A 24,232-nucleotide genomic window follows, 5' to 3' on the forward strand; every position below is an offset into this window, starting at 1 on the left:
GAAGAAATTACACAATGCGCTGCCCAGCAGCATGACGAATGCAATATTTGATGGGAAATCATAAAATAGCTTTAAATAAAGAAATTGTCTACATCTTCTGATATCACATGAAAATTGACAGTCATGACATGACTTGTTAAAAATGCATGTCCAAATGCTCACTCACTGTTCATATGTTATGCTGTGCTCAGATGACATTCCTTAATTTGATTTAATTTGTTGAAATGCTACAACAATAAACTCTTAATCCATTCATCCAGACGAGAGAGAATTGGATTGGGTTTCTATTTCTCTCAGCAGTAACGTCTTTATGATGATGATGATGACTGCCATGTCTTTCAATGTAATTATGTGTTATCAGTCCTTTACCATGGTGGAAACAGGAAATGGTATGCCAGTTGCTGGTACAAACACAAACAACACAGGCATTTTTCATCATTCCACATGTTTATTTTGTGTTTATCTCCATAAAAAACGATTTTGCCCCAAGTCACACAGGTAAAAGTGTGCGCAATAAAGTTGTGCCTTCCTCTACAGTAAAATCGAGCTGGGTAAAAGAACTCTGCACCTCAGTTCTTACTGTCTTCTGCACATCTGGACTGAGATATTTTGTTGTTTATTGGGAGTGTCAATCAATACAATATGAGAAGCTATGAAACACAGTTAGATGTCTGATGATGATAAATCAAAGGTGCACCTCAGCTGTTTAATACAGTTGTTTTGTCTAGTGCAGATCAATGTCAGTCTTGCAAAATTGATAACTAAACCAGAACATGAACCCAAGCAAGACCACTGCCTAATGGCCAGCTGGTGTGAATAAACTTTACATCATTTACTCTGTTACTTTAATATGGTGTGCTGGTGTGCATCTAGAATTTTATTGGGGAGCTTAGTGCGCTTGGCCTCTGGGCACTGCAGGCTATTTTTTAATGACCTGAGTCTCCTTTGGCTTGGCAAGCAGTATTTACTAAAAGGGCAACTAATGTAGCTTGTCAGATATTCTGCATCACGACCAGACACTCAAGAATTTGGAGGAAAATATGTAATTTTTATGTGATCCCAAAAAGGCTGTCCTCTCCTAGATTAGTTCTGCTTACTGAAGCAAATTTGTGATTTAAAAAACTATAATTGCAGTTTTACAAGAGGTATCAATTTGAGAGGAGAGTAAAAGAGCAAAAACAGACAATTTGTTTATTTTTTTCACTCAGCAATTGACCTTGGGGTTGATTTGTGAAACTCTTGTGAAGCACTAGATGAGTTTAGCCTACTCACTGGGCACCCCTCGTTGTTCTAAACTACTAACATGCTGTGAGTTCTTTACCTCTACTCTGACTGAGATCCTCTTTAATCAGGCATTCAGCAAGGGCCTGAGAGCTGGCGACCGGAGAGATTTCTGTTCAGTCTTTCTCGATCGTTTTGATACCTGTGTCAACTCTGACATCACGTTCTCAAAACAGTTAACACCTGTGTCTGAACAAAAGCCCTCTGGACAAAATTACACATTTTGCTTGCAAAAGGCTGTTACTCTCTCAAAACTCTTAAAACATGCAGCAAAAGCAAATCTTTCCTTCAAACACTACAACTTGTTGCCAATTCAAAAACACTATTTAACCAATCATTACACACTGGACAACAAAATGCAAAATCTAGTTCTCAAAATTAGCATTTTTGCTATGTCTGTTCCATTACTTTCTCATTTTTATGGTATCAGAAAAAACTGTGAAAAGACCATAGAAAAAAAAGACAAACTGTACTGAATAAAAAAATTATTTATTCATTCCTCCCAAGATGTGACTGTCATTGACATGTAAGACATACAGTAAACACTTAGCAAGACAAATTTCACTGAACTACAACTTGTCATTTTTCATCGAAATAGACCTACAGTAAACACCTTTTGTATTGTTTTCTTCACCAAATAGCCAATACAGTACTTTGTCTAAATGTGCATTAGATCCATACTTGCAAATAGCAACACAGAACAGACATATCTTATGTATAATGAATGATTGCTGATTGAAGAATTGTGCAAAGGAGTATCACACAGGTGTATCAGAGATTCAGACTTATGCAAGGTATCTATACCACCTGTGAAAAGATGTTTTCCTTTTGTTTAGCATGGGAAAAGCAATAGAGTTTGGGGCTTGACACCTGTGTTAACTGTTTTGCAAAAGGGTGTGAGAAATGTGTGAACCCAATGAAAATGTGTGAACACATTCGCAAGAGATGACTTCTGCTGTGCAAAGAAAGTAGTCGTGACTGGACCAAGTGGGTTCCAGTTTACTTAAGCAGGTAAAAGCAATCTAGAAAAACTGTAATAATGCCTAGGTCAAGCAATTTACAGTAAGAGCCTCAAAGTTATGTTCACTTGTCAGTCACACCCATTGAAAGCTTTTGGAAGAAAAACATTGCCCTCTGGAGGTTACATGAGGTATGTCATGCAGTCATCAATATCCCATATCCAACATTCGATTTAGTTATAATATTTACATTAGCAGAATTCCATGAAATGTAAATGCATAAAACATACGCCTTCTGTCTTTCATCAGGAATCTCATGCAATTCATGTAAACTTGCCCTCTCCCTCACCTTGCACCTTTCCTTTCTGCCTTTCACTATTTATATACAGTTTACTTGCAATACATTTGATTTATGATGGACGCTCTAATCACCAAGTGTATTATCACACATGTTAAGTGTGTTATTATCACACATGATTAAGTTATGTATTATCACACATGTTAAAGATTTTCTGAGCCAGACAAGTGCACAGTGAATGGAAGTGTCACTGGTAGCTTGTAGAGATTTTTAATTTGCCCTTCACCTGAATCCAAGTCTTGTTTAAGGTTGTTTTTTTCCCCTCAGACTGTGAGTAGCCGACGTGCCGGCCCTGCTGTCAGGACCCCGGGTGGGCAGGACGTGTGCCGGATGGCAGCCATGCATTCACCAGCTGACTGACAATGTGTTTTCAGCCCTGCTCCTGTGAGACCTAGGAGCCAGTCTTTGGGAGCAAGGTGTGTGTCAGGCATGTATGTGTGTGTGTGTGTGTGTGTGTGTGTGTGTGTGTGTGTGTGTGTGTGTGTGTGTATGTGTGTGTGTGTGTGTGTGTGTGAGAGAGAGAGAGTCCCTGTGTGTGTGTGTGTGTGTGTGTGTGTGTGTGTGTGTGTGTGTGTGTGTGTGAGAGAGAGAGAGTCCCTGTGTGTGTGTGTGTGTGTGTGTGTGTGTGTGTGTGTGTGTGTGTGTGTGTGTGAGAGAGAGAGAGAGTCCCTGTGTGTGTGTGTGTGTGTGTGTGTGTGTGTGTGTGTGTGTGTGTGTGTGTCTGTGTGTGTGTGTGTGTGTGTGTGTGTGTGTGTGTGTGTGTGTGTGTGTGTGTGTGTGTGTGTGTGTAATGCATCCATGGTCTTTTGGTGTCTTTTATGAAGGCTACCTTTTTACACTGGTGTTAGTTGCTGTTTGGACTGTGCAGTGTGACCAGTCATAGTGTGAAGGTCACAGGGCTTCTTTAACTATAGTGTGAAGGTCACAGGGCTTCTTTAACTTTTGTAAGGTGTTCCTGTCTGTGGGACCCGTTTTGCCTGTTAAAAGAACATTTATTATTTCTTTATTCATTTATTATTTATTCAAACTCAGACTCATTGGCATTGGCTCATTTTCTGTGAAGAACATAAAAAAGAACTTATTTTCAATGACTGCACATGGTACACTCCCCTATACATAACTATTACATATGAGGTGTTCAGGTCTACTGGACCCGAGTATAACAATTGCAGGTGCTATGCACCATGCCCCCCTCCTCCAACTTGCACCTGTTCGGATTAAGTACTAAGAAATAAGAATCAATAATGATCAAAAATCTTGTTTCTATTTTTTTTACCTTGTTTTTTAATTGAATTTCCTTATTTTTTCAAAAAAAGCGAAAAGCAAAAATCATTCATATGATCATAAATGTGATCTCAAAAGGGTAAATGGCAAAGATGAACCATGATGTAATTGGCAATTGAGCTAAAGTAAACATCTGATAAGTATTTTTACATAAATTGTTATGGCTGTATTGATTTACAGTAAAAGTCTAATAATGTGATGGGTCCACCAGACCTGGGAACATTGGCTGAGTAACAAAAATATGAACACCTTACAAGGGTTAACACACACACACACACAGCTTACAAGGGTTAACACACACACACACACACCAAGGGTTCTGTTCATCATGGGTGATTAGCCCTTTTCTCAATGAGCCCATATTTAATGAATAATTAGCCACCTGCTGGTTTAAAAGTGCTGTCATTTTTCATTCTATCTCAACAGCTCAAAGGGCAAGGGCAGATGAAAAAATACAGTATCACCTATCCAGATTAATTATACTGTAGGTTTAAATAGCACATTCATTCATTTTTACATTACTCAAAGGTCACAACACCCTACAAATAACCCTACAACACTGAAAGTGCAGTCATCACCTGGATGGCCAAAGTGAAAACCAGTGTACAATGTGTTGTTGGAACAAGCTGCTAGGGAGTTTTAATATAAATGATGCATGACTTCTGGCCGCTATAGATCATGTAAAGCAATACATATAGTTCAATGAAATGAGACAGGGGGAAACTGGGAAATGCATCACATGACCATGAATGGCTCACCAGCACATATGGAGGAGGGAAAGACTATGTGCAATATTGTTGTATGTTTACCATTAATATCAGTCCTTTTTTGACAATGTCATCGTGTTCTATCAAGAGAATCCTTTATACAAAGAGGAGACAGTGCAATGCTGTATTTGCTGAAAATGAATATTTGATACAGTACAACCTTTAATTGATAGGAATCACATTCCCTGTTTTATGGAAAATGTGAGAATAATTGAGTAGGACCTCACAGTCACATCCAGACAGAAGTGTTCGTATGTTGATAAAAACCCATCTGGCAACAAAACCCATAGACTGTATATAGAACAGTCTATGACAAAACCCATATATGGGAAAATCTAGTTTCATGCATAGATTGCCTTATTATTTGCATCAGCTTCATACTGAGATAGACTGATTGATATTTATGATCCTGTGTCTAATTTTTCCACCTCTAGGTGGCACTGCTAGTCAATGTAATGTGGTAAAGGCAAGAGACTGACGCTTGAATTCCAAATAAGTATAAGTATATAAGTACATATACTCTTTTGATCCAGTGAGGGAAATTTGGCCTCTGCATTTATCCCAATCCGTGAATTAGTGAAACACACTCAGCACACAGTGAACACACAGTGAGCTGAAGCACACACTAATCCCGGCACACTGAGCTGCCTGCAACAACAGCGGCGCTCGGGGAGCAGTGAGGGGTTAGGTGCCTTGCTCAAGGGCACTTCGGCCGTGCCTACTGGTCGGGGTTCGAACCAGCAACCCTCCGGTTACAAGTCCGAAGCGCTAACCAGTAGGCCACAGCTGCCCCAAATCATGTAACACTTCTGAGGGCCACAATTGGCTCTCTCCATCATTTCTCTAGACTATTATCAACAAACTACACACGTGCACACTCTAATGAGGAGGTGGTGGGTGGCCATTTGAGAATGCAGGCCCAGACTAGAGAGTGTCTAGGAGGTTAGAATTTCTACGTTCTGTAAGGGCGTCCAATTAAAGAGGCAGGTCGAAGGTCTCCAAAGTTAACTTAGTTGTTGAGCATGGCCTTGTGTCTGTACTGTCATTAGCGCTGGTATAGATTGGGGCAAAATTAGCTGAGACCAGCACTTCCCGTGCCCCAGTGTTGAGGGGGCCGTGCTTTGACACCAGTTATTAATCGTCTGGGCTGGGAGAGAGATCAATGACAAGTGTCAACATGAATGCAGTGCCCACTAGATTATCGAGCAGGGTGCAGTAATTCTGCCGCCAGTGTCTCTGCATTTCCATTTTTGGCTGTGAGGGCAGGCTGATGGATAGAGACCTGCCCTGTGACATGGCCCGGTGCTAAGTGATTACAGCGGCGTCCTCAGCTCCACACGTTACACCCCTGATGTTTCAGTATACTGTATATTCTGATAGTGCTAAACTTTTTTTTGTAATACCTTTTCATGAAATCATATGGGTTTCCCACTTCTGTAGAGTTCTAAACTCCACTACATGCATGGTTTTGCATATTTTCAAAATCCAGTTATCTGTATATTCCTGCAATGTGAAAGTTGAACTCTCAATGTATTCATCGTAAATTGTATTATCAGTCCTTGTTATGCCTATGTGAAGACTAATGAGACTGGACGTCATGTTGTATTTGTTTTTCACTAATGATTTTCTATGTGTGTTCTTTTTTGTTCAACTTGTTTAGACACCTGCTGAACTTGTGGGGAGAGTAACCTTTGTGTTTTGTGCCTTTTGAGTTCAGCTTACAAATGCTCAGAATAACAAATTAGTGTTTCCAGAGATTATCTCAAAAGAATGGCTTCCATGAGATATCATTATTTCACCTCATTTTTCAGTGCCAATGTTTCCTAGCATCAGCCAGGACTACTACTGCTACTTTAACCCTCCTCTGGTAAAATTTGTGCATCACTGTATGCCTGTCCTGTTGTAAAGTTGCAAGTAAAAGCACAGGAAGAGTAAGAAGAGGTACCATTTATTCACATAATTGACAAATATTTTTTTAAATAAGGGATATAATGTTATCAGGATGGCCCAATGCCATATTATTCTGATGGAACAGAAAGATAAGGGGGAATTCGGATGATGCTAGAATGATCAGATGGTCTGTGTCTCATCTTGTTAAAGTATGGCTTTGATCTACAGGTAATGAACAGCTGGAACAGTGACCAGCCTCAACAGAATCATCCTCTTGGCAGGCCACCTGGGAGAACTGTGTCCTCGTGAACACTATCATGCAACTGGGACACATGCTCATATTTTAAGTCCACACTTGACTCTTTATTTAGACATGTTTATTGTGCAATGTTCTCTGGCCACCCAAGAAAGTCATGTCTGAGGCTGTTGTGTTTATTTTCACGTACAGCACTGTATAACACTGGAGTAAATACAAACAACCATGAAAGCGATGTAAACAACAACATGATAACAATTCGATCCCTTTCATTCCTTATTTAATATCAAGGCTCTGTGTAAAGATCCGATAGAACTTCATGAGCCTCATGAGGTATTGACTAGATCAATTATGTGTGCAGAGGGTCAATTAGAGACACATAATATAACTCAACATAACTAAGGAAAAGACCTTAAAGGTCACTATTTGAAGAGCGTTCACACAATCCAGTGGAGTTCCTGCTCGTATTCTGACAGACTCTGCATGAGCTGTCCTCAAATGGTCTCGGGTGTTGTGGCTACCGTGTAGGAAACCCTTGCTGCAGTCCTCCGTTCTGGCAAAAGGTTGTTGATATCTGAGCTCAGTAGACAATCAAATGAAACCCCTGGCTTACAGTATGTGCTCCTGATGAAGCAATGTGTTGGTCCAAGACTCTTATTTGGTTTCCCATTTAAAGGGCTCTGTACAAGTAGTTTTTGGGCCCATGCACTCACTGTACAAATATTCAGACAAACATGGGGAGCATTTAGCTGAACTCAGTGGAAAGTGTAATTGATTATAATCAACGACCACGTCACACAAGCACCAGACAGAAGGTTACAAACACTGGAGTTTTCAGGTGCAACATCCTGAACAGTTTAGAACACGTATTTTGTGTCCATCTGAAGTATCAGTGGCCGTTCAAGCAAAACACAGTCACATTAGACACATACTATCGTAGGCCTACCTAATTTATTTGAAAATCAGGACTTATATAGGACCCCCCACCACCACCTTAAGGCAGGGATCACTCTGGCCAGAGGCAAGCGTATATACAACCCTGACAGGAAAAGACTGATATGAAGCATCCTCAGTAGCACCTTAAAGGAGTGGTTCAGGATTTTGGACATAGGATCTCATTTCCAAGTTGGCAAGTGTGATATTTATCATTGGAGACTAGATGAAAGGAGGACTGGATGAAACATGTTTAAAACGGTCTCCACTGATAAATATCACACTTGCTAACTTGGAAATGAGGTCCTATGTCCAAAATCCTGGACCACCCCTTTAAAGTTGTGTGGGACTATGGATGCAGGACAAAACAAAAAGCAACTGTGCAAGAAAAAAAAAGGATCACATGACATCTTTAAGAGCTGCACAGGAATGTATCTTCATAACATTGCCTCAGGTGTTTAAGATACAACTTAATTTTGCCTTGTGTGTGGCACAAGTTTTGAATTCGACTGCAGGTTAATTTAACTTTTGGGCAGGTCAGCTGGTTTTTACTGCTGACACTGACCTGCTAAAAGATTTATTAAAATATGTGTCGGGTAGTGTGGCAAAGTCATCTGTCTAGAAAAGCTTGAAACATGCAATATTGGCAGCACATAACAACTTCGCTTAAGTTGTTATTTGGATAGCCTACTGTATATTAACCATGGCTGTCTGAAATGTGTACTGAGGGTGCTGTTTTTCCACAAATATGTTGACCTGGAGTGGCAGTGAAGTTTCAGATATGAGGCACTAGTGCTGTAGTGTTTGACTGAGTAATACATCCAGCCTTGAGGTGAGGACAGTGTGAGACACTTTATCTCCGCGTGCCACCTTCCAGCAGTCTGGTCTGATGGCCGAGTCTGTGACAGATATTTGATTTACATGCCCATAGGTTAGCGGATCTCTGACACGGGCTGCTCGCTCTGACGGCGCACTCCGTTTGAAATATAGCATGGACGGTGGGAGGCGGGACTTTGCAGCACCACATAACAATGTGCTGGACAGCAAAAAGAGTCCTGTTTCCAACCCATGCATAGTATCGGTGAACGCTGTGTTAAGAAGTAGGATAGGACATCCGATGAAGTTAGTTAGGTGATTTAAACACGTCTTTAGCTTTGCGTTCCTTCACAGGTTACATGATGGGAGCTTGGAACGTCAGCCTGTTTCTCGTCATCACCGTCTGTGTATTGAGGGGTAGGTACTGCATGGCTTTCAATTTACAGTAAAGACATAGCCTACACAACCGGCGTAATGATTCTTTAGGGAAAAGTGTCATAGCACATGTTTATTTTTAAATGTGGATTTTTGCCATTTGGTCACTTTTGTTGTAGGCTATCCCCTCATTAAATTGTGCTATTTGCTTTTAATGTGGCTCCTTGAATTTCCCCTAGGGATCAATAAAGTATATCTATCTATCTATTTATCTACTACAGGCTATTCTGCTTTGAGATTTAAATACTAATGCATTATGTTCTCTATGATGTCCCTCTAAAAACCCATTCCATCTCATTTTGAAGATGGTTGAAAGAAGATGTTATTTGGTTCTCGTTCTTAAAAGCTCTGGTAAATCAATATTTTGTCTGACTAGCTAAATGTTCAGTAGGTTAATAGGATTCCCACAATTGTCTGGATCTAGAACATGGGGTTCAGGGGTTTTGTGGTTATAATGCAAGATGCATTTCAAACAAGAGTAGTTTTGGACAATCAATATAGCCTAGTATTTGCCAAACAAAAGGATATTTCTGTGTAGTTTTGTAGTTGTGTTTGATTTAATTGTTGCTATAAGACTGTTTTGATACTCTTTGGAATAAATTAAATAGTGGGTTTGGTCATTATTTGACCTCTTTTTTGCAGAGCAACATATCTACATTACATATCTACTTAACTTGCTTCAGCTTATGATATTCATTCATCATCAATATTGACCATTGCGTCCGGCCATGTCTCCATTTAGTCCATCTTATTGACTTTGGGCAGGCCTCTTAAATTTAACTAGACTTCACAATAGATGCCAGGGCAGATATTGGCTTGGGATAATAGCACTCTGTTTACCCTATTGTTGTACCCTCTTCCCAGATGAGTCACAGATACTGACTTGACCGCTAAAAGCCTGGTGCTATCCAGTGAGTGGACCTCAGGCCTCAGAGGAATTTTATTATGAATAGTTAAGAGCCGATGGGAAAGAACCATGAGACACAAAGCCAGGCTTTCATTAGCGTATTCCCTGAATAAGGTGTTGTGCGATGGCTACTACAGGACACAGTTATCTTCTCCTTCCTTTTCTCTTCACTTTGGTGGGAAATCCTCAGAAAACAGTGATAGTAAAAAAAAATACAGCATTCACATCAGTTGATCAGTAATTGACAACACAATGCTCTGGCCATTAAATAGCCTTAGTTGCTGAAATGGCCTTAAATTAAACAAACAAACAAATCAGTAATTGACACAGAAATCATCTGATTTCCCTCTGGATGTGGGAGACGGCTGTACAGTTAGTGGACTCTGACAGCTGTTTCACTGCTGCTTTATCTCAGTCGACTAAAGGGGAAATGAACAGTGACTGTTATAACGTAAGAGTTGCGAGAGGGTCCAGACCTCAGCAGTTCAGAGATGTAGATACTGTGCCAGTATATGTAGATATACTGTGCCTCAGGGTCCTGGAGGGCTCTCAGAATGCAGAGCACGGAGACATGTGGAGAGTTATAGGTGGCCAGACCAGACAGCCAGGAGGAGGCTACGGTTGTGTGTACATGCGGAGAGCGCTTGATGAGATTCGTGGATCAATAAACCAGCGTCCAAATGAGGCAAAGCTGCTTTTTGCCTCAATGTGCAAGCCTATCTTCTAAACTTCTCAGCTTTTTTCTTTTTTTACAGTGAGTGACCTTGCTCTGCCTTCTATTTTCAGTTTCAATTGCTGTGTGAATCTCAGATTGTGAGCGCAGCACAGGGCATGAAAAACCTCTCATCTCATTCTTATTCTCTGAAACACACTGTTTAACTTATGTATGTATTTTATTTATTTATTTATTTATTTATTTGTGTTCCCTCAACAGTGTCACAGCAAGGTGATCCTCAGCGTAGACTCTACAAAGATCTGATGGCAAATTACAATCCACTGGAGAGGCCAGTGTTCAATGACACCCAAACCCTGACGGTGAATTTCAGCTTCAGCCTAATGCAAATCATGGATGTGGTAAGTTGGAAATATACACACCAATGGCATTCCATGGCACTTTAGAGCTACTGAGCATAATGAACAGTGATTGTGTTCATTTATCTATGTGTTTAGCATGCATCATCCCAGTTAGTGTGTGTGTGTGTGTGTGTGTGTGTGTGTGTGTGTGTGTGTGTGTGTGTGTGTGTGTGTGTGTGTGTAAATGTTAGCCAGCCCTGCGTCTCTGATGTAATAGTCTGATTTATTTGTCAGCATCAGGCCTGTGAGAAAGGGCTTTTCCTCTCCAGATGAGATAGCTGAGCATCCTTGGGTGAAAGAGCTGACAGGGCTCTTCTTTATACGCCAGCATCACAAGCTTCACTTCCCCGGCACACTTCACAGCGTTACATGAGACGCCATGAGATTCCATTTCCTATAAAAGTCACAGTGCGAGACAGTCAGAGCGAAGAGAAAATGTGATCTGTGTGATTGTGGGGGGTCGCTCTGGGATTTGAATGGAGCTGAGAGAATACATGTTGAAAACATCGAAACTAATCACCATCAACACATTTCAGAAGGTCTCATTTTTTCCATGAAACAGCCCAGGGGAGGTTGTGAATCCAAATGTCACCAAAGCTATATTGACTGATTTAGATGCGGTAGATTAATTCACACACTAAGGTCAGTTCCATGGTGATGTTTGCAAATGTGGAGGGTTATTCAAAATGTGATAGTGCCACACAACAGTATATATTTGTGTCTGTGATCTGATATTTATATTTCGCAGGGGACTGTATGTTTACTTCATGTTTACTGATGAGGTGTCTGAATAAAACTGTGCAGTTGGAGTCTGAATCAAGCGGTGAATCATTCATGAATTATTATTTCTGTTTGTGAACCAGGATGAGAAGAATCAAGTTCTTACAACAAACATATGGCTACAACTGGTGAGACCCTTTACTGTATATCATAGGCTAGTGACAATGACGGACAATTACCCTGTGCATTAGTAATGGTTGGGGTTCAACATCTGAAATGGAAACAGATAAAATTCATGAATAATAATAATAATAATAATAATAATAATAATAATAATAATAATAAGTCACTGTATTTGAGACATTATTTGTATTTTAACCCAACTTTATATTTCATGACAGCATCTATGTGCCTAAGGCACTTGTGTCATGGATGGTTGCATTGATCTTGAATTGCAGTGTATGTGCATGTTATGTAGGGGGAAATGATTCATATTGGAAGTGCTTCATCATAAATCTGCTGCAACACTGACCAGTAAACAGTGTGTTTTTGTGTGGGTTATCAATTTGATATGTGTTGCCTTGGCGTAGGATCTGCGTTGTCTCGCCATTGATGGCTTTGACCTTTATCCAAAAATATCCCTCTGCAGACTGTTCCTTTCCTCTGGCTACATCCCCAAGAGGGTCATAACTACATTAAGAGAATTAAACCAAACACACACATACACACACACACACACACACACACACACACACACACACACACACACACACACACACACACACACACACACACACACACAGTCTCTCCATCTCAATCACCATTAGGCATCCCAGATGGATGCACTATTGCAGTGTCTTTTACTAAAGCTGAAGGGAGGTGAGGGAAAGCAAAGCTAGTAGAAATGTTTTGCTTCAGGCGATTGCTTCTTCATGATATCTCTTTGTATATGCATTACTGTATATCACATCAATACATTGAGTTCAATGATCTGTTTTATTACATAATTGGTCATACATATTCATAGATTTTTTTTCTGCACAGACCTAATTGAGTTTTCAACTAATTAAGAAATTCATCACAAATCATTTTATGCCGTGGTGCTGTTGTAGGACCACACAACAATCATGCTTATTCATGACTCACATGGGAAAAGGGGAAAGCATCTTGTCCCTGTAGTTTATTGTTATTGATATTTGAGGGTTGTGCTGTTTGCACTCTGAAACTGATTTCAGTCTTATTTTCCATGTCTTGCTGTGTGAGACTTTGATGTTGTAATAGGTTTGTAGTGAGAACAGGCGCGCTCAACTTCAAATCTCACAACAATTTCGGGTGCGAGTTAAAAAGTGACAACTTAGAATAGAAAAACCGCACTCTCAAGTATATTCTCTTTACTTATTTATTAATGCCATGTCCACAGACGCGTTTCGGCCTAAGCCATTGTCAGTGTGTAGTCAATAGTAATAGGTTTGGAGCACATTAATAATGATGTGTGTGATATTTTTCACCCCATGCATCGAGAAAGCCAGACCAGGACAAGTCAAAGAGAGATGACTTATTTGACCAATGTTTTTTTCCCTTCCTCAGTACTGGTATGATTATTACCTTCAGTGGAATGTTTCTGATTATCCTGGCGTCACCAATGTCAGATTTCCTGGCAGCCAAATATGGAGGCCAGACATCTTGCTTTACAACAGGTATGTGCATTAGATATATCCCTTTATTGTTCAGTATGAAATAATTACATTTCTTTGTCAGATTTTTTTACAGTAATGGACAGTACAATTTAGGATGTTAAAGCCTTGGGACTGTTTTAGCCTACTCAACTCTGCTTTCCCCACACTGTATAATAATTGGTTTTAAGGCAAGGTACTCTTTCAAGGCTACACATCTCAGTGTTCATAAGGTCAACTATGTCCATTAAAAGCACTAGTGGAAGAATTGCAGCAGGATGCACAATTTATCGTATTATGCCAAGAAAAGTCATTGAGACAGATATAAGCTATCGGTGCCTGTAGTCGTCTACAGAATGCATTTATATAATTGCACCCTCAGACCCTGCCTCTTCGGGTAATTCGGCATTCGTTTTTAAATGCCCGTTTCTCGAAATGACAAGCCAACACGCCTGAGTGTCAACACTGGCCCTTAGATCATGAAAATATGGGCTCGCTTGTCACTTCCCATAAACTATCAGGCCAAGCTGAGTCATCAGGACGGGTTGTCTCAATGCTGGCCCAGCCCAAGGGGTCTGGAGCAACCCACATAATAGCATACTGGACCTGTCCCTTAAATGCGCCTTCAGACAAAAACAAAGATAGAACAAAAAAAGGGGGGGGAGGAAGGTGATTGCGAGTTTGAAAGCTGTAGCTGTACCTGTACTGACATATGCTCTGTGCTGAGCACTGTCTTAGTAAGAGTTGTTTTGAACGTGATGAATCACCCTGGCTAATGTTCATAAATTAGATCTCTAAGGCATTGCTTCCACTGCATAATGAAGAAAACAAGCTCTTAGACCCATTTGTCTCTGTCATCAGACACCAGGCCTATACTTTGGTGGGTGATTACTCTGCGTTTCACTTACACCGAGTATGGGACCTCTTCAGTGATGTTCACCTTCCTCGGACTCGGTTCAGACCTCATGGGGATTCAATTTTAGAAATGAAATGTGGGAACCAGCAGTTGACTCACTCATGTGAGAAATTCAGTGGAAGGCATATTTAAGCAGACAGCAATGGATGATTGATACACAATTTTACAGTGTGATTTAACTCAAAGCATGCAGAAACTGTAACACATTGCATTTTCCATCAAGTTCAGATAATGCTGACAGAAGCATTGGTGATGATTGTTTTGATTGATGATTGTTTTCAGAAGTTATCATTATGAATATACATTCTTTGAGTCACTGAAGAACAGACCACTTTTGTGATGTTTGTCCCCCTTTTGACCTGCACTTCATAAAAATTGATCCTATATAGTTCCATGTGATGAAAGACAATAAAGCTTGTATTGATTAGTTGTAGACTCTGATACTTCCATTGAGTGCTGACAGTGCTGTTTTTTCTAACAGTCATTTCTGATAATAGGTCAGATATGTACATAAGCATTAACATAAACAAATCCCTCTTCATTCTCCTTGTCTCTCCACACTAGTGCTGATGAGAGATTTGATGCCACATTCCATACAAATGTGCTGGTGAACTCCTCAGGACATTGCCAGTACATGCCACCAGGTAAGGCAGTCTTCGTCCATCACTAGCATCATTACTGATGAACCTGCGGTACCTCGGTGTGGTCAGGATTTATTAGGGTTGACATTACGGTTATTACTGATAGCTGGCTTCTTCTCTCGTCTATTACATTGGATGTGATGGATAGAGTTTGTCATGGGGGACTGCTTAGAGCTGATGCAGGACCTTGGAGGCTCTCTGAACCCTCACAATGACTGTCATTTAGCGGCCATGTTCTCATAAGGACATGGTTGCTGGCTGTTGCTATTTACAAAACATTTTGTAGGGTGACTTCCAATTCATTTTAATGGCCCTTTCGCCAAGGGGTACATCCACATTAATTTCAGCTCACAACTGTTATTGTTAGTATTATTTCTCACCATTTTCCTCACACTAATTAGTTGTCCTGGGCAACTAACATAAAAAGAAACTGTAGATGTATCTGAATGAGACAGACCATAGACTGCATATATAGTGAGCCAGACAGTGTGAAGTCATTGCTTTTAGACACGCCTCACCCCACTGACCCACATATGCCTCGTCCAGTGGATGCATCTATTTTCTGATTGCAGTCACTTACATTGGCAGTGCGGCTACCTGTCAAGAAAAAACTGATTACTGTACTCCTGCGGTGTTCATCAGCATTCTCTCCTGCTCCCTGGCCAAGCACACTCTCTTCAGCTGAAGTGTGTGTGTATGTGTGTGTGTGTGTGTGTGTGTGTGTGTGTGTGGGGGGGGGGGGTTGATGGAGGGGATGGGGGTGGAAAACATTCAGAGAGAAATTCACCCTTGGTATTTGCGTTCCATTTTATGTAAGGGACATGACCCAAGAGGGCATTAATTCTATAGTAGGATCTCACATTTATTCTCAGGGATCCATCCATGTAGGTCTGTAATGAAATAATAAGAAATATGGGCAGTGGAGAATGGAGGAGTTAGCTAGCAGGGTAAAGATTAATCAGTTCACTTTCCTGACAATCTGCTATCTACACCAAATTGAATTGTACAACATTTGTCTTGCTTGTTCAGTCTATTTCATACAAATGCAGCTCCCTTGTCTCTCTGAATTTTCCAAACCTTTATTCCTTTATGGCTATTTTATTTCTTAAGAGGGAGCTTTGTCTGCATCAGTTCTATTTGTTAATTATAAAGCAGACTTAATGGATCTATATTTTACAGCAATGCTCTCCCCTCATGTTTCATTTTGAACTTGAAGTGTCACTTCAACCTTTAAGTTCTGCCATCCTTAATCTTATTTGATTAGCTGTCTTTTTTCTTATTACTTAGCAAACTATTTATCGTGCATAAAGCCATAATGAAGCACATAAGTGCATGGCTGATAAACTGAATTGTTGATAGGTGTACAAAGAAAAGCTGCAGCGCATGTGGAGGATTTGCTTGGGTTTGAGGATTTCAGGGAATCTGTCTTTAAGTTAAACAAACAACCTCAATTCGTGTTTTCAGGGATCTTCAAAAGCACCTGCTACATAGATGTACGCTGGTTTCCCTTTGATGTCCAGCGTTGTGACCTGAAGTTTGGTTCCTGGACATATGGAGGCTGGTCCCTAGACTTGCAGATGATTGAAGCTGATATAACAGGGTACATTGCCAATGGAGAATGGGACCTTGTGGGTAAGAACTGTTTTTTTGTTCATCTTCTTCAAGCAAAATTAAATCTTGTGACCAAATTATTATTATTTTCCGGTCAAAATATTATAATTATATACAAAATGATTTACTTCAGTAACAAAAGGATAGCTTCCCATATGTTTTTTTCTGAAAAAAAATAGACTTCTCTGTATTTTCAAACAGAGGTGAGTGCTCAGTTTTATTTGGCCTATTGTCAAAGCCAAAGATTTTGCTTCAGCAGTTTTTCTGAAGGGGCCTAGAGAGTTGTTTTATGTACCTCAATAACCCAGATGGTTGATGTTACAGTTTTATGTGTGTTGCTCTGCATACGATTTGATGTTCTGTATATGAGAGTAGATCCATAAGCAGCCTTATTCACTTCTCTAGAGGAGGTGCTCTATATGTGGCTCAGGAGGGAGTGAATAACCAGATCTGGGTCAAGAGGAATTGCATTTCTCTTGTATTTACACCTCTTTATTTGGACTTGTTATCGCCCTCCTCTGTGTTTGTGTGTGTGTGTGTGTGTGTGTGTGTGTGTGTGTGTGCGTGTGCGTGTGCGTGTGTGTGTGTGTATCTATATGTGTGTGTACTTGTTTGAAAACGTGCATGTGTGTGTTTGCATGTGTACGACACAGAGGTTCCAGGCAGGAGGAATGAGAAGTTCTACGACTGCTGCAAAGAGCCCTATCCGGACGTGACCTTCACGGTGGTGATGCGCCGACGCACCCTCTACTACGGCCTGAACCTGCTCATCCCCTGCGTGCTCATCTCCACGCTGGCCCTGCTGGTCTTCCTGCTGCCCGCCGACTCTGGGGAGAAGATCTCCCTCGGTGAGCCACGTCAGCCTATTGGCCCCAACGCCACTAATTGTTCTTTCTGCGCATGGACACTCTTGCAACCTTGTGTAGTTTGGGTTTCTAATGAATGGGGGACTGTGGATTCACTTGACGCAAGCTTTACAGCGTTCTGCTGAGGGTCATGCATATAGACCTGATCAGCAGAAAGTATATTATGCAGTGGACTCTCACTCTCTCTCGTACTGCCTAATTGGTTTTCAAGCTTTATTGCTCACTAAGTGAGTGGGTGGTTCAGTGGAGAGCACATCAGTACCCTCACTGTAAGTGATACCATCCTCATTTTGGACTATCAATTATTGTTACCAAGTCATACACGATGGTATCAAGTGTCACTCAAGGAATAAATGGACCCAAATTAAATGTTCAAAAAGGACCCAATTAAATGTTTTGTGTCAGCCACGTTCTGTATTGGACAATCAAAGTCAAAGTCAAAGTCAGCTTTATTGTCAATTTCTTCACATGTTCCAGACATACAAAGAGATCGAAATTACGTTTCTCACTATCCCACGGTGGAGACAAGACATATTTTACCAATTTTAAGTCCACAGACAAACATAACATTCAAGTAAACAAAAAAGTAAGTAAATAAGTAAATAAGAGGGCACATATAATGAAAAAATAAGAGCAGCAAAATTTGGTTGAAATTGTGCATAGACAGTCAATAAAATAAAATACTAGTGCAAAGTCAGGCCAATAAGAGGCTGAGGTAGTTCTGTTTGACCTAAGTAAGAAATAAAGTGGCATAGTGGTGCAAGTTATGTAAGAGCAGCAGAAGTGTTGTGTTTTCAGGACAACAGCAACAAGTTGCAAAGTGTACAAGTGTGCAAGTGGAGTGGTGCAGGCGGCCATTGTGGGTCCAATGTCCAGGATGTTATGTAGCTGAGGGTGGAGGGGGGAGAGGAGGGAGAGAGTTCAGCATCCTAACAGCTTGGTGTATGAAGCTGTTGGTGAGTCTGGTAGTGCGGGAGCGCAGGCTTCTGTACCTCTTCCCAGAGGGCAGTAGATCAAACAGATTGTGAGCGGGGTGACTTGCATCACTCACAATTTTGGTCGCCTTGCGGGTGAGGTGGGTGGTGTAAATGTCCTTCAGGGAGGGGAGTGAAGCACCAATAATCCTTCCAGCTGTGTTCACTATGCGCTGCAGGGCTTTCCTGTTGTATTCAGTGCAGCTTCCGCCCCACACAGCGATACAGCTGGAGAGGATGCTCTCAATGGTGCCTCGGTAGAATGTGGTCATGATGGCTGGTGGAGCACTTGCTCGCCTGAATTTCCGCAGGAAGTACAGGCGGCGCTGAGCTCTCTTCACCAGTGATGCTGTGTTGGTGGTCCAGGAGAGGTCTTCACTGATGTGCACCCCCAGGAATTTGGTGCTGCTCGCTCTCTCCACCACAGCACCGTCGATGGTCAGTGGCAGGTGTTGGGTGTGACCTCTCCGGAAGTCAACAACAATCTCTTTGGTCTTGCTGACGTTCAGCAGGAGGTTGTTGTCCCTGCACCACGTGGTCAGATGGTCGACCTCCAACCTGTATTGAGTCTCGTCGCCCTTGGTGATGAGACCCACCAGAGTTGTGTCGTCAGCAAATTTCACTATGTGATTGTTGCTGTAGGTTGCAGTGCAGTCATGCGTCAGTCTGCTTAAAACTTTTCCACTTTCTCCATCTCTCCTTCCTCACTGTAAGATTGATACTCGTTAGCAATAAGCAGTCTGCTCCATTTCCCCAAAGCATTCATGTTTGGGCCTGGGGATATTAAAGCAGGCTAGGCATCCTAGCCTGAAATTGGGCGGATGCCAACCGTGAAATCCCTATGGAGGGAATTAGTGGTTTTCCATGTAAAACGGTATTGCTGTTTTGCGTTCGCATTCGCATTAGTCATACGTTATCTGCCAGCTTTGTCCCAATGACTTACTGTAGGCCACACAGTGATTTCCAAGATCGATATCCAAAGAAAATTAAATTAGTCGGAGACTTATGTGTTATCATTTTATTAATTAATGACTAGGGAGGCACTCTCTCTGTAAATGAAATTATTATTGATTAAGCTTTATATATTTGATTTAATGAAAATATATCATTTGTAGCTTTGGCTTCACTTAGAATTTATTCAGGAGCTTTTTCAAATGAATGAACGTAGTACTCTGTGACGATTAAGCAATATAGCACGAGTGAGAGTGGGATTGGTCATGGATATTCCCACGGGTGTTGTTCGGCCGTAGCCACGATACCTATTTATATTTTTTTGGTAACACAAAGTCAGCATAAAAAACACATTTACAAATGTTTATAAATTATTCATAATTCATTATGCCACTTAATATAAGTTTGCATAGCTGTTTAATCTGTTGATTTTTAACGATAATGTTTATTGTTGTCGCTGTACATTGCTTTGGACAGATGCGTTTGTCAAGAACCATAGCCATAACCATAACTATATTTATAAATTGACATGACTGCACTCATAAAGCGTTATGATGATGTTGTAGGCTGCTATAAGCCATACACAGATATTATTATGAAAGCTTTTATGGTGTCACATATGGCTCGATGAGGAGGATTTGGTGATGTCAGCAGTGCCATTAGAGGTAAAGGAAACTGCATTATGCATTTCGACATTTCAAGCTAGAAGAGTTTGCATGCATTATAAGTGTTTGAGCAGTAAACATTGCTGATGCAATAAATAATTATATAGATTCATGTCAATCATTATGAAATCATTATTATGAACACGTTATAACACTTTGTTTGTGTTTATAATGCTTTGTGAAAGATTGTTACTGTAATCCTTCTTTTGATAATGAATTAAGTAACTTGGAAAGAGCGTTTAAGCTTTTTTGGTTCCCAGGTTCCCAAGTCACGCATACAACCAAAGGACTCAAAACAAATGTCAAATCAGGTCAATGTTTATATAGCCTCCCATTAGAGAAGTGGTTCACACATAACTGTGAAAACTGTTTGAAAATGATTGTATGTACTTCAGTGCCAAACCTCCGGTTAATGCTCTGCTGTGTAGAGGACCACTATCCCTGGATTCCCACAGTCTGCCTCAGTAGTGGTCTAACTGCAACACCATTGGCAGACGCGTCCTAAAAGTGGAAGCCATCAGTATAGAAGTAGTGGGCATATATTTAAAGTGGAACAGAGTGGAGATTTGCTTCTGAAATGTGCTATAGTGCACTTGGTGGAACATCAACCAATGGTAGCAGTAGTGGTAGCAATGAACTCCCGTAACATGTAATTGACGGAGCGGAGTGCATGCAGACCTAGTGGAAAACAGCTAATTAAACGGCAAAAGCTGATTATGTGTTTGTATTAGCATTCCATAAACATACCTTTTATTTTTAGAATGAATGTACTGGTAATGTAAATATGTGCAATAATGAATGAAATCAATGTCAATGCTGTGTTGCAGGAATCACAGTGCTACTTTCCCTGACAGTGTTTATGCTCCTGGTAGCAGAAATCATGCCAGCAACATCTGACTCTGTGCCTTTAATAGGTAATATATTTCTTCAAACTAATGCCATTGGACTGCATGATGCTGCTATTAATTCCAAATATGGGAACTCGGTCTGAGAAGCACATAAATATGAATGAAAGTATTATGAAAGCTTAGTCTCCGTCAAACCAATCTTTTCCCCTTGAGGGCCAGAATCACTTACTGTAAATATGTCTGGTGATTTATGTGGCCTCAGACAGTAGGAGTACTATTCCCATTTTTGGTCTTCGGATGCCAGTTGTGAAGTCATTCTGCACTGTACCACTTCAAGTAAAACCAAGTGTAGTGGCACTTTGTTTCGCTGATTGAACAATACAAGGCAGTACAGCATCTGGTTCAGCAGAAGATGTGTTATAGAAGGAAATATGTTCAGTATTTTACAGTTTTTCAGTTTCTTGCAGTGAGCATCCTTTGCTATTTCTCCTGTTATCCACTATGATTGTAGTTTTTCTCACTAGTTGTTAGATGATAGTAATGTGATGACACACAATACTATTTTCCCTGTTTCTTATTTTCAGCCCAGTATTTTGCCACCACCATGGTTATTGTTGGACTTTCAGTAATAGCAACAGTTTGGGTGTTACAGTACCATTATCATGACCCTGAAGGAGGCAAGATGCCAAAGTGGGTGAGTACTCAGTAAAAGTCATATTATATATCAAAGTCACCTTGACATTTATAATGTTGGTCATGAGAACAATCAAACAGCATCTGTTTAAATTGGAATGGGCAAAAAAAACATTATGATATAGACATCGGAATCATGTCAACTTCAGTTGAAAGGAAATATTCCATAGATCACAATGTGTTTTAATATTAATATTTTAATATAATCATAGGAGGTCTGATAGTCCAGGCAGAATAGAGATACCTGACTCATGTTGACATCAGCTTGAGAAAAGTAATATTGGAACAAATGACTTGGTGGTTATTGTGTTGGCAAAAAGACAGAGACCAACAGCTGCATCAGATTTGCTTTTAGATTCATCATGTCTGTTTTGCGCCTCTGAGTATGAATCTTGTATTGAATGCCTGGGTAATGTTCCCTGTGTTCCCTGTCCCTGTGCCAAAGACCCGCGTGATTCTACTTAACTGGTGCGCCTGGTTCCTGCGCATGAAGCGCCCGGGTGAGGACCGTGTGCGCTCAGCCTGCCACAACAAGCACGCGAGGAGCAGCCTGTCCAGCGTGGATCTCAACGTGAGCACCGGCGGGCCCCAGGCGACCAACGGCAACATGCTCTTCATCGGCTTCCGCGGCATGGACAGCCTGCACTATGCCACCTCGCCGGACTCTGGCGTCATCTGCAGCCGGCTGATGGGCGCCAGCGAGGACGAGGTCCTGCTGCCGGGCGGTGGCCAGGCGTCCTCGGCGTCCGTCAGCAGTGCCGAGCCCGACCTGGCCAAGATCCTGGAGGAGGTGCGCTACATCGCCAAGCGCTTCCGTGACCAGGATGAGGAGGAGATTGTGTGCAATGAGTGGAAGTTCGCCGCCTCAGTGATCGACCGCTTATGCTTAATGGCATTTTCACTCTTCACCACGCTCTGCACTACGGGCATTCTCATGTCTGCTCCCAACTTTGTTGAGGCTATATCTAAAGACTTTTTTACTTGAGACTGTCTCTCAGTTTTAACCATCTGCCAGGTCGTCCTTAAACACTTTTTAAACACAGTCTCAGCGGTAACTGACCTGAAAACCACTTACAAAGCCAGTCAAATTACCAGAATATAATGGTATTCATTTGTAATAGATTCATCATTGGGCACATTAATTGGTAGAGCCACATGCATAAGTATGCATAAAAAGCACACAGGCTTTAGATGGAATGAGTTACACATATTCTGCCTGGGATTGTTATCAAATTCTCAACCATATTTAGACCTATGGTAAACCAGCCTATAATTTAAAGGAATTATCCGGAGTAAAATGCACTTTAGATCGATTTACGGATGATTGGGGGTACATACGTTGAGTTGATATCAAAATCATCTCATTCGGATGTAGGAGTCCGTAGGAGTCGATTGCTGAGTGTGTTGTAACACGCTCTGGAAATTCACAATTTCGTCGCCGTTTTTTGTTTAAAAAAACATAGTCCAGTATTTCTTTCGAAATTGAAATGAAGTTGTATGGACTGGACTATGTTTTTTTTTTTTTTTTTAAACGGCGACGAAATTGTGAATTTCCAGAGCGTGTTACAACACACTCAGCAATCGACTCCTACGGACTTTCCCCTCAAGATGGCAGCAAAGATGGCAACATTTCTGGAAAGGTACTGGCTTGATGAAATTCATTCTGGACTCTCTATCCGACCACATAAAGCCCTCAGGATACTTCGGTTTGGCTTTAGGGACCCTCTACTCACTACCACGTAAGTGTTATGTTGTTTGGAACTGTAGAAGAGGTATAAAAATAGCGTTTTGTAGCGGCGAAATTGATATGCCCTGCTCACTTCCAGGCTACGAGTTTTGACTGAAAACGGTAAAATCGAACTTTCTCAAAACACATCCGAATGACATGATTTTGATGTCAACTCAACGTATGTACCCCCAATCATCCGTAAATCGATCTAAAGTGCATTTTACTCCGGATAATTCCTTTAAGACCTCTTATTTTTATCAATACTAAATACTAATGTCCATGTGAGTCCTAACACTCTTCTAACACACACATTAAATACATCAATATTACACTCAGCCTCACTCATGTTATATTAAGTGTTTGTGTTTGTGATTTCAGATGTGTGTTCACTGGTTTTAGTTGTGAAGTGTATTTTTTCACTAGACTGATAGACTTATGATTAGATTATATATTATGTTACAGGCATTTTTGTCATTTAATACAAAAAATACAGTGCCATTTCAGTGTGAATGTATTGCAGGTAAAGAACAGTACTATTTACTTTTAGTGTATATACTTAACTCTGTTGTCATACGCGACAAATAGTACTGTTGTTTCTCTTTTTCTGCTAGCACTTTATATAACACACTTGCTACACTGTATATGTTCTATGCACATAATTTTAACCCATTTGTTATAATGCAAATAAAATGTATGTAATTTACTTGTGTGCTGACATACAAAATATACTGTACAAATATGGAGATTCAATGGGAGAGTAATTGCATAGTGCCTCTCGAGATAACTTTCAGTATAACAGGAGAGGTGTGGAGAGTTCTAGACTGCCACTCTTCCTCGTGGACACTGGATAAATGTTAGCCTATATGTAGTAGTGCCTGGGGGGAGTGGTTTGTAGTTGTGACTGTAATCATTATTCTACAAAACACAATACTCATAAACGATAGGTTTAATTAGTCTGTACTGTAACAGTTTTGTCAAGATAAAA

General features: G+C 40.8%; 1 protein-coding gene across 1 annotated transcript; it reads left to right on the forward strand.

The window, feature by feature from the left end:
• Nucleotides 1–8,906: 8,906 nt before the first annotated feature.
• Nucleotides 8,907–22,503, forward strand: LOC143126067 (neuronal acetylcholine receptor subunit alpha-7-like). Its single transcript, XM_076287987.1, has 10 exons — nucleotides 8,907–8,961; nucleotides 10,821–10,960; nucleotides 11,824–11,868; nucleotides 13,268–13,377; nucleotides 14,834–14,913; nucleotides 16,375–16,542; nucleotides 17,175–17,369; nucleotides 20,805–20,891; nucleotides 21,410–21,519; nucleotides 21,964–22,503. The coding sequence occupies exons 1-10, from the start codon at nucleotides 8,907–8,909 to the stop codon at nucleotides 22,501–22,503; spliced, it is 1,530 nt and encodes a 509-aa protein (XP_076144102.1).
• Nucleotides 22,504–24,232: the final 1,729 nt, after the last annotated feature.

The sequence above is a fragment of the Alosa pseudoharengus genome, unplaced genomic scaffold (genome assembly GCF_046254945.1).
Source record: "Alosa pseudoharengus isolate Yale_2024_CS ecotype anadromous, Long Island Sound unplaced genomic scaffold, YU_APseudo_1.1 YU_APseudo_1.1_scf_16, whole genome shotgun sequence".
Lineage (NCBI taxonomy): Eukaryota > Metazoa > Chordata > Actinopteri > Clupeiformes > Clupeidae > Alosa > Alosa pseudoharengus.

Excerpts from the sequence above, each read along its gene's own strand:
- LOC143126067 (XM_076287987.1), top strand. The coding sequence starts at position 8,907 with ATGGGAGCTTGGAACGTCAGCCTGTTTCTCGTCATCACCGTCTGTGTA. Across the intron at positions 13,378-14,833 it reads GACATCTTGCTTTACAACAG|TGCTGATGAGAGATTTGATG; the intron begins GTATGTGCATTA and ends TCTCCACACTAG. Across the intron at positions 21,520-21,963 it reads GAGGCAAGATGCCAAAGTGG|ACCCGCGTGATTCTACTTAA; the intron begins GTGAGTACTCAG and ends CCTGTGCCAAAG.